At 42.4% G+C, this 11,193-nt stretch overlaps 1 protein-coding gene across 1 annotated transcript; it reads left to right on the plus strand.

The window, feature by feature from the left end:
* The first annotated feature begins 1,938 nt into the window (after positions 1–1,938).
* COMTD1 (catechol-O-methyltransferase domain containing 1) lies at positions 1,939–8,732 on the plus strand. The gene is made up of 7 exons (XM_074830028.1): positions 1,939–2,108; positions 3,410–3,540; positions 4,613–4,718; positions 5,549–5,667; positions 5,936–5,990; positions 7,450–7,583; positions 8,349–8,732. The coding sequence occupies exons 1-7, from the start codon at positions 2,027–2,029 to the stop codon at positions 8,499–8,501; spliced, it is 780 nt and encodes a 259-aa protein (XP_074686129.1). The 5' UTR covers positions 1,939–2,026; the 3' UTR covers positions 8,502–8,732.
* Positions 8,733–11,193: the final 2,461 nt, after the last annotated feature.

Consider the following 11,193-nt stretch of genomic DNA (forward strand, 5'->3'; position numbering starts at 1 on the left):
CTGTAAATCAGCTTCCTTATCCAAAGGAAACAATACATTGTCCAATACACCGACACAGTAAAACACCTTCTGACACTGCCACCACTGGTAAGCTATTACTGCATAAAAACTTGGGGCAAAAAAAAAAAAGTTTCAGACACACGTTTAAGTACGTTAGCAATTCTGTTCACCAGTTCTCCGGGAGATTTCAGAAACTTGAAGTTTCCAGAGAGCTTCAAGTGAGGCAGCTCGTCGCGTTGAGAGTGCAACACAACATTGAAAGTTTACAAATTTAGAGTTTCATGAAAAAGTCAGCGTATCCCCCAGCTACTCTCTCTCCTGCTGCAGTTGTACAGAACAATCACTAGATGGAGCTGCACAGTCACAAATCTGATTTATGGCTGCTAGAAGAGTTTGTTGTCTACTACAGTTCTGTTTGGCCTAAAACTGACACATTCCCGCGCTTCCTGATAACTCTTCTGAAAGATGGGATGAAATACTTTCATTTACAAAAGCAAAATGTACACAGAGAAAGTGATGAGATACTGAATGGGGAAAAAAAACCCAAAACACCAAAACGAGGAAACCAACAACACTCACAGCTTTAAAAATCAAATAAAGTTTAAAGTGAACTGAAAGGTATTTTACCTGCCAGACAGATCAGATGTCTTGTTTTGTTCTGCAAGTCAGAAAGCACAGCAGACTCCTTAGTGCTTGACATGATTAGCTGCTGCAAAAGAAATACTAGTGCTTTGAGCTCAAGTCTTTGTAAATAAGGTCTAGCACACGCTAAAAATACAGTGATAGCCAAATCCATTTCCCATAAATGTCCTGGTGATATACTTAATCCTGCATTTAAGATGTACTTACAGAATAATCTTTTTCTGCTAACTGCATTGACACTAGACAGTTATGCTAGCATAAGAACAAAGCTGAAGTGTTATCATCCTAACCTATCAGCACACAATTCATCTAGCTTTCTAGGGATTAACTATGTGCCAAAAGGGAAGTTTTACCTGCCTCTGTTGAGGCCAAGTTGCAACCCACTTCATTGCTGGGTATTCCTGGTCGGTGTGCAACATTGCTCATTTCATCTCCTGTAGAGTGACAAAATGATAGATCTTCACATCTTGCTTGGGTTTTGCAAAATTCAGGTATTGACACTTCACGAAATGAAAATCAAATCCTCAGCCTGCCTTCAAAAGGCACTGCAGGGTCCTTTCAGCACATATCTACGTAATGAAATAAAAGCACAGAAAAGGGTTTTTTTTAGCCCAATTTCTAAGAAAAGATGTCAGCACAGTCACTGTTGGTTTATATATATATCAATTCCCTCTGCGACAGGTCAGACCAGGGAGATCCCTAAACAACCAGGCTGTCAAACAGTGGCAAAGGCACTGCCTCACCTCACCAGGAAGATGCTGCAGAAGGGGGCTGAAACAGCAGCAGAGGAAACCAGGCCCCATTCCGCCTCTTGGGGAGATCTTTCTTGATCCCTCTCACCTGGAAACTCGCAGTTCTTTTGGTCGCAGGACTGAAGTCCCACAATCTTACGTGCTTTTTGAAAAGGAATCTGCTCGCACCTTGGCTGCAAAAACCATCAGTGCTAGGGGAAGGAGAGAGCACCTTCCCAGGACTAATTGGAGGCCCAAGACTCTCATGAGGACATTTCTCTGAAGAGTTCCACCGTCGGAGCCCATTACCAGTTCGCACAACATCTGGGTGTGTTTTAAAACGAAGTCTGCAGTGAAGGCGACAGAACCCCCAGGTGCTGCTTTTGTGACTTTACACCCCGCTACAGAGTGCGGCACTGGAGAGGAAGGCGCTCATGTCCCGCGGCATGCCCATCCTCCCCCCAGCCCAGCCCCGGGCACCTCGAGGCGCGGGTGGCGTAAAACCCACCACAACCAACCAACGCGCCGGCGCCAATAGGACACGCCGGGCCGGCAGCCCCGACGCCCCGCCCCGCCCCGCCCCGCCCGAGACCGGCCCGGGCCGCACCGCGCCGCTCTGCCCCGCACCGCGCCGCCCCCCTCCCGGCTCCGAAATGCCCCTTTTCAGCGTGCCCAAAGAAGTGGCCGTCGGGACGGTGATGTTGGGGGTCGCCTTCGCCACGGGGATGCTCGCAGGTAAGCGGCGCCCCCCCGCACGCACACGGGGAGGGGGTGATCGCTGCACCCTCCCCTTGTCCCCACCGGGGCCGGCCCGGGAACCGCGGCGCCCGGGCAGGTCCCCTCGAGGACGGCGGGGCTGGGCGGCTGTCGGGGGAGCGGGGCTGCCCTGAGGGCCGGGATTTCGCCGAGCTGCGGCGGTAAATAGACTGATGCTATTAGAGCCCAAGCCGCTGCCTGTAATCCCGCTACCGCAGCGTGGGGCCCTGCGGCCGGCGGGGTCGGGGCAAAGGTCCCGACAAAGGCGAGGGCACGCTCCCTGCCCGACCCCTGCCTGCATGTGTTTGGCCAGGCAGGAAACGTTGCGGTGGGGTCCTGGTTACAGCTTTCTCTTCTGGGAACAATTTCGCTTTCATTCCCCGGGGTCAGAGGAAGAGCGAGCCCACGATCAGGCTGGGGAAGGAGGCTGGTGTTGGGCTTGTAACACAGTCGCTTGCTTACTTACCCTTTGACTTCAAGCAAGTTGCTGAAATAATCTACACCTCAGTGTGATCGTCTGTAAAATAGAGCCATTACCAGAACATAAATTAGAAATCTCGAAATAAAAGCGTACTTTAATAGCAAACAACTATCAGGGATGTGGACTGATTTTTTTTTTTTTTTTTTTTGGTTATTTCTTTAAAATATTTGCCCCATTTGGTAAAAGAAGCATTGGGCATCAAAGCTGAGATCGGTTCTGTATTTAAGTAGACAAGCAGTATCTAATTCAGCTTTCAGTACCTACTTTTTTTGCATAGTTGTTTCATGCTAAACAAGCCATTGAGCAATACCAGATTTCCGCTGGCTAAAGGGCAGGACACTGTCATTAGGAAAACACAGGGCTTGAGAAAATGCATCAGCTGACGGCCCTGAAGACCAGCAGCCTCTATCCATCTGCAAAACAAGGTCCCCAGACTGAGAAAATAGTGTGCCTCATTCATGCTCCTCTCCTTACACTCGCCCTTTAGGTTCTGATGTGGTTACTTGTCCCATAAGAATATGACAACTTGTAACTTTCACATTGGCCACTGAACAACACAGTACACAAGCCTTTCTCTTTCAGCCTTTACAGACTTGGGCTGGACATCTTAGAGGTTAAAAAGAAGGAGGAAAAAAAAAATTGTAGTCCACTGTAGTCCACCCTGCATTTTCCTTTTTCACTGGATTTTTCAGAGCAAAGTATTCTTTAACCTTTAGTAATACTTAAGTGCTTGCTTTATTTAAGCAGGCAATAACTAAAAAAGATAAAAGGTCTTATTCCTTTTTTTTTTTTTTTTTAGGTAAAAAATACCCTTTAGTTTTTGGGACACCCAAATCATCCAAGAGCATTATTGGGAAAAGTAACCCTCTCTGGCAATATATACTGGATCACTCTTTGCGGGAACATCCAATTCTAAAGAAGCTGCGACTGGTCAGTATTATATCCCCCAAGGCAGGTTTTCTGTTGAGTGCTGTTACTGTTCCACTAGGACCTGTTGGTATCGCCCACACCTCGTCCTGAACTGCTGGACTTTTTGTGATATTCCTTCCTCCCTCTTATTTGCATACACATTAGAATTTGTTTTGAACTTTGAAGTCCAGGAGACTCTTCAATATTCAGGGATACCTAAATAAGTATTTAATAGTATTGTCATATGTTTTAGACATGTCTCTTCATGGCTCCCAAGGCTATGTGTTTGGGCTGCACTTGATTTTGACTTGAACAGATGACTTCTGTTCATTTTAGTTGGCATATCAGGAAACTATAGCTCAGAGAAGTGATGTCCTCCAGCAGAGCTCAGAGCAGACTTCCTGACTCAGGATTGAGTCATTTCAAGTGAGACAAACTACTCCTGTAAAAAAGCAATTAAATGTTAAGTACTGGAGCTGGTTGGTTGGAATGAGCTCTAGAGGAAGAAAGGAAAGGGGCTGACCGTCCTTTTCCATTCAACTGCCAGGCACAGCTCTGCTTCTCCTGCTGCCCCTCCTGAGTTCCAGGGGCCCTCCCACCCTGGCATGGGCACAGCTCCTCCAGCTCCACTGTGTGACCAGAACCACAACCACATGGTCTGACCTTCGGCAGCAGACTTTAACCTAGCAGTTCATAAAAACATCCTACATGTCTTGGAGGAGTAAGGGCATAAGCACAAAGGTTATAGTTTAAAAAAAGAAGTGCATCTGTTTATGTAAATTCACAGAAATAAAGGACTTTCACAGTCAAGGTTCCTCCGTGGTTCTTCATCAGTTATAACTATTGCTGAGTTTGCCACAGCCATGGTAACTTTGGGGCATAGTATTGCTTTGAATGATCCGCCACTGCTTATGACACACACCCCACGCTCCTTAGTTACTGTTAAATTCAAACCAATTTCTGGCTCAGATGGAGCACAAAGCCATCTAAAATGAGAAAGGTAGGAGTATCTCTTTTTCCTGGGGTTTTTCTGGGTTTTTTCCCTAGGAAGCTTTGGGTTTTGTTTGTTGTGATATTTTTTTCCTCTTTCTAGATCACTGCTGATCATCCCTGGAGTAAAATGATGGTGTCCTGTGACCAGGCTCAGCTTATGGCAAATTTGGTCAAACTCATTAAAGCCAAGAAAGTTATTGAAATAGGTAAGAGTGTCACTTCATCCTCTCTGTAGCAGAATTAAGCTTCTGGCTGTCCTTCTCCAAATAGAGCCATGTTAACATTAAGATAAGATATCTAAACATGGTGAGGCACTGCAGACCTGGCTTGGCAAACAGGTGGGCAAACTACAGTGTGAAAAGTAGTGTCTGATTTGCACTTACTTGCTACTTTGTCTATCTGTGCATTCAGTCATACTGGCATCAGCATGGATGTCTCATCAACTCTGAGGCCAACTGAAAAAAATAAGATCAACATGTCACTTGGGTTTCCAGCAGTTGCAGGACAGGGTGTATTCTTTCCTTCCTGTACCAGAAGGAAGTGTTTTGCTGCACAGGCCCTGCATCCAAGCCACTTGCCTTGATGCACCTATGTTAACGGGATGTCCCAAAGCCAGAGCGATGCTGAGCATGGGTTCCCACCATCTTCATTCTTGGCCTGGTTGTTATGATGCCTTGGTATTTTCCTGCTGGTGCAGTCCCTTTGACTCATGATTTAGCTCCACTTTTAAATGGGGCTAAATGAGGGCATTCCTCAGAGACGCAGGACCAGACTCTGCCCTATGTGTCCAGGAGACTTTTGGAAAAAGCCAACATTAAGCTTTGCTAAAGGATTGATTTTAAAAAAATAAAGTAGTAAAAATTCCTCCCAACCCGCCATTACATTAAAATAGAGGGGAAACCCTTTTGTGTCCATTAACAAATTGCTATCCTTTGAGGTTTTTATTCCTGAAAGGAGCTCTGTGGTTTGCTATTTATATTTTTTTTCTTTTTTTCCACAATATGGTAAGTGTTGATGACTCTTATGATTTCCCTAGGTGTTTTCACAGGTTATAATACCTTAAATATGGCACTTGTCCTGCCAGATAACGGTAGAGTTATTGCCTGTGATATAAATGAGGACTATGTCAAAATTGGAAAGCCACTGTGGAAGGAGGTAAGCAGCATCTCTTCTGTTACATGTTTGGGACAGCTGCGTTTGCATGTCAAGGGGTTTTGCTATCTTAGATGTGCACATTCACACACAAGCATTGATATAATTAAAGGAGGCTGAGACAGTTCAATTTGGAAAGACAAATTTAAGTCTGTCTGGAACCTAGAAATAATAGGAAAAATATCAGAACACCAGTCACTCCCTGAGTGCAACCTACTAACAGTTTATCTCTTGACTGCTTTCATCAGTTCTTTGGGTTTTTTCATTCTAGGCAGGAGTAGAGCATAAAATTGACCTGCGGATTAAGCCAGCAATTCAAACACTTGGTAAGCAACCTAAAATACTTTTTTTTTTTCTTCCCTTCCCTAGAAATAGCAGATAGATATAATACTGATGAAATCTAAGACCGAATATGCTTGTGGATGTGATCCCTTTGCTAACAGTGAGACAGCTTCTCTTATATTTAAAAAATAAATAAATTAAAATTCAGAAAACTTCACCACTTCAGAAGTTCACAGTTTTCCTACATGCTACCCGAGAGAAAAAAATGCTTGTCTGTGTAGTGTGGGCTGTACTAGCCACTCACCTGTTCTGTCCATCACCTTGTTTAATCTGTGAAGTACTACTGTCAGCTGCTTCTGGGAAAGCTGATTAAAACAGATTAATTAGACAAAGCCCAATTTCTCTTACTCATTCTAAGCAAGTATTTCTTTGTTATAGACAGGAAAATTTTCTGAAAGGGCTGAGGTGGAGACAAAATTCAGAAGCCAACATAAGACTTAGGGTATAACAGTTGAATTGTGACCAGAGGAGTTCAAATTTAGTATTTGCCAAAAGCACGCAAGGCCATTAGAAAGGCAATGACTTTTCTCATTCAAAAGAAGAGAAGATGTGGGGTAGATGAAATATTAATAAATATTCTGAAAATGCAATAACTTTGCTAGGAATGGAGGAGGCAAAAGAAGGTTTCCAGCAAAGGTGTTTGATGGATCCGTAGATCCATCCATAATCTTGCATTACTTCCAAATTCTTCCATCCTTTCTAAAGAGACAAATATTAGCAGTCTGCTAGGATGCACTGTCCTTGAAGTCTGAAGGAGAGCTTTGTCTAGGCAGTGCTTCAGACAGAAAGATCCTCTGCTGGCAGAGGATGAGGGCAGGTGAGAGGGGTGGCTGAGAACTTTAGGAAGGCAGCAGTCAGCCCCTCTGCAACTGGTGATTTGAAGTTCTCAGTCAAGTAGTCCATTTAGGAGAACTTAAAACTGAATTCCACTTGCCTTGGCCCAGGGAGGGTCTACTTACAGCAACCTTTTGCTGTGATAAAGATCTCTGACAGGGTTTGTTTATAACCTGTATCATGGCACTTGATCATCAAGAGATTAGCATTTAGGACCTGTTCATAAATGTGAGAAAAGTCCTAATCCACTTAAAACAATTCTCCTCAGTCAGCTCAAAAAACAGCTGAAGGTGTAGAATGCATCCAGTTTCAAACTGCTTGACTTGTTTTTACTGCACCTTTCAGCAGTCCCAGCTGTATCCTGCAGGTTTAGAACTACTCCATGAACTTCCAAGTAGGCAGAACTCGGTAACTGAGTGTTTTATGGCGTACATCATGTCTAGATTGGTTTCTGTGGGATAAGCTTTTCTAGTAATTAGTTGTAGAGGAATAGGCTGCCTGGTCAAGGTGCCAAAAAACATTATTTAATGAGAACTTTAACACAAATGGATGACTTCCTCCTACACAGCATTAACCAGGGTGTAACAACTCACTTTGTTGCTCATCTAGATGAACTGTTGGCCAGTGGAGAAGCTGAAACCTTTGACTTTGCTTTCATTGATGCGGATAAAGAAAGCTACAATGAGTACTATGAAAAATGTTTGCGCCTCATAAAGAAAGGGGGAATAATAGCTATTGATAATGTAAGTACTGCAGTTGTAGTGGTAGTAGCACAGGGAGTTACTGCTTTTGCCTCTGGGAAAGGAAAAAGAAAGTCGCAGTGGGATTCTGGTAACATGATTTCTGACCTGCAACTCGGTTGCCAATTGCAACGTTTGTTCCATGTTATACAAAGGAGGCTTTTAAAATTCAACATAAATTCCTAAAGTAAGCTATATGGAACACTAATATAAGCAAGGAATAAAACCCTGTAGAAGTAAGAAGTAATATGTTAAATTTATGTTAGTACATAAACAGCCTGTGATAACAAACTTTTCAAATTTTTTTGTAATTCATTACAGAGAATGCTGTGTATTATTCTGATTTGTCTTGTAGTGCATTTTCTACTATGTACAGTACTTACACAAGATCAAAGGTAGCACTTATAATCATTAACTACTAAGTTATCAATTAATAAGTTTTACTAGAAACAAAAAATTATGTTAAACTTCAGGCACCTTCGGGGTTATGGTGGCAGCTGAATAGGGGCTTTTAAAAATACCTATGTTTAATCACTTTTTTTTTTTTTATTTTGGCTTCTAATTTGCAGTAGAAGTACAATTAGCCAATTCTGTGGACTCCCAATCCCACTTGCTTATGAGAGCTCCATATCAGACACCACTAGAAATCTGAAATACACAAATAATATCAATTTCTAGAAAATATGCAGGACCTTTTCCAAAGCTTCCTTTGTGGTCCGAGGAACATATTGGAACAAATGAGATGCATGACATTTCTTTTTTCAATAGGTGCTTTGGAGTGGAAGGGTGCTAAAACCAAGAAAGGATGACTTGGCAACCCAGAGCATTCACCACCTCAATGAGAAGCTTCACAGAGATGCACGAGTCAATATCAGCATGCTCCCAATGGGGGATGGAGTCACATTAGCGTTCAAGTTGTAACTGGAGGAAGCCCAGCAGATGGGAAACAAGCAGCATCAAATCATCAGGAAAAATGCAGGCAAAGCAGTATCAAAGATGGTTATTTAACCTATATCTCCACTGAATAGCATAGCCTGGAAAAGTAGACTTTACGAGCAGCAGGATCCTAAGGGCAGCTAAATTGGGAAGAGACACATATTTTGAGATCTACTATGGCTTCTTATTTTAATTGTAATAAAGCAAGTAAACTTATGTGAAGTTGTCCTTGTAAGACAATGGTTGAAAACAATGTCCCTGTGTAGAATGACTGAGTTTTAAGTGAGTCAATACAACAAAGTCATTTTCTGTCCTAAATGAGGCTACTAAGCAGAATAATCAGTCCTACCATCAAAAGGAAAAGAAGTGGAGTTTACTAATGTTAAAAGCCATAATAGAAAAATTGATTTTTAATCAAATGTACATGACCTCAAGGAGATTGTTAGCCTTCTGAAACTAACAATATTGAAAGTCATGGTAGTCCTCAAAGGGTACTACATAAGAAGCCTCAAATATACACGTGTGGGAAGAAAAAAAGTTGTCTTTAAAAGTATGTCAAACAGTATTTACAGTACAGAGCACTCCCTAAAACTTTTGTGTGCAAGGGCTGGGTTTCTTTAACCTAGGTAACAGCATAGGTTCTTACTTTTTTTGAAGTCAGAATGAGGAAGAGCAAATGGGCAAGAAGAAAACCAAGACAATTCCTCCTTCCTCTCTCCCTCCTTCCTGCCTGCCTGCCAAAGAAGCAACTTACTAGGTGCTTGTTTCCTAGAAAGTTGCAAGCACAGAGCATTGGTGGCAAGTCTACAGAAGGAAAATGGTGATTGTAAGAGGATGCAATACAGCTGTTAACTGGCTATTCAAATAATTACTGCAAGCAGATTCCCTTCCCTAGGCAGCATGTAACAAAATGATGCATTTTCCCTACCCTATTCTCAACTCCCTAGTTAACTTCATTTTCTGTTATCATCCATTTCATCCTGATGCATTCTATAAAATTTTTTGATCAGGAAACAGCAGTTGAAAAAGCTCACCTTAGCTGGGACCAAAGAGACTTAAGGGAGCAGGAGGCGTATTCTGTTTGAGCTAGAGAATAAGAATCCAACTAATTACTTCTTTCCATGGTGAATTAAAAGTAATACTAACTAATTTTTAGGGATTTTTATTTTATCCTGAAATTCTTATTAGAAAACCTAATTAAACAAGAAACCAGAACTAGCATTTTACAGACAAAAGCTCCACTGCCTACTGTTTTGGGGGACTGATACACTGGAAGGTTATCATATGTATATTGAGAGAAAAGGTCACTTTAGATTTGCTGATAAGGGGCAGACATTCAGGGCACAGGTCATGCCTGTCTCAGACATGTGATAACATACCGCAGTGGGAGAGCAGTGAAGAAAGGAAGCATCACTGATGGTTTCAGAGTAGGGCTATGAGTGAGATCTCAATTCTATTTGTCACTTCCACTTAAAACCCTGATTCAGCAGAGCATGTCAGGATGTGCTTAAGTACTTTGCTGAATTGAAGACTGGCTGCTGTAAAGTAAAATCCATGCCTGGGAGAAGACCAGGACAAGGTGCATATGGCCCTTAAATGAGATTTTAAATAGGGCATAAAGCTTGCCCAATTTCTCTTGCTGGGTACAGTTTTACCCTCAGAGCTTCAAACCTGTGTGTGCTCAATTTTCTTATCTGTGTGAAAGAAGTAACACATTACCAACGTCTTAATGACTATAATAGCGCTCAGATGGAGTGGCTAAAGGAATATACACAACCATTATACATTTGCATGCAAAGCTTCTGGCCAAGTTCTACATTACAATCTTACTTTTTAAGTAGGTAACGAAAAATGGTAAGGGTTACAAACACAAAATAGGATACTTTAACAGCTGGGGCATCCTCTCAAATATTCCTGCTTTCAGAGGCTGTAGGCTGATAATCACAAGTCAGCTACAAGCTATTAAGGTTACATACCCTGGCCTAAAAGTACCATGATGGCCTTTCCCAAACACACAGAAGTCACTGGAAGATTGATCACAGACTCTGTAACTGTTTTGCTACTAGTTTCCAGGTTGCAAGAATCCTCCCAGTAAAGTAGAGCCAAAAATGGACAAACACTGTGAGTATTTTTGCAAGACACTGTCAAATAACAGTTTAGCAACATTCAAAAACCAGATACAGTCATAGTTCATTAATTCAAAAACTCTTCCTTGAATGGTGGGAACTGGCAAAGTCCCCATCCCCTATGCTAGAGGAAGACTTATTGAGTGCCTGAGGCTGAAGCTGCGTGCAGCGGGCTAGTATTTTGCCTCTGCCTTGGACTCTGCTCCATTTTAAATATGCAGAGCATAGTGTGAGCATTTAATCAAACCTGTCTCCATCCTGATCACGTAATTACCATTAGAAAGAATAGCAATGTGTCCCTAAACTATAGATTGATGAGCCATCTGTAAGCTGAAACAAAGAGCAGAAGGAAGCTTAATTGAATCAAATATTTAGAATACATTACACTCTATCTTGTAGTTACTCAGAAGCTGGCCTTCTCTTCAGGCTTCTGTCCTGTGCATCTGGAATTCATCACCGCTAACTGCATTTAATCCTTCAACCTTACTATAAAGTGACTGCTGATAATATATAATTATGGTTTAATTCAAGTGGTGAATCAGCTTTGGGGA

Source organism: Strix aluco, chromosome 7, assembly GCF_031877795.1.
Source record: "Strix aluco isolate bStrAlu1 chromosome 7, bStrAlu1.hap1, whole genome shotgun sequence".
In the NCBI taxonomy this organism is placed as follows: Eukaryota; Metazoa; Chordata; class Aves; order Strigiformes; family Strigidae; genus Strix; species Strix aluco.

Excerpts from the sequence above, each read along its gene's own strand:
- COMTD1 (XM_074830028.1), top strand. The coding sequence starts at position 2,027 with ATGCCCCTTTTCAGCGTGCCCAAAGAAGTGGCCGTCGGGACGGTGATG. Across the intron at positions 5,668-5,935 it reads GAAAGCCACTGTGGAAGGAG|GCAGGAGTAGAGCATAAAAT; the intron begins GTAAGCAGCATC and ends TTTTCATTCTAG. Across the intron at positions 7,584-8,348 it reads GAATAATAGCTATTGATAAT|GTGCTTTGGAGTGGAAGGGT; the intron begins GTAAGTACTGCA and ends TTTTTTCAATAG.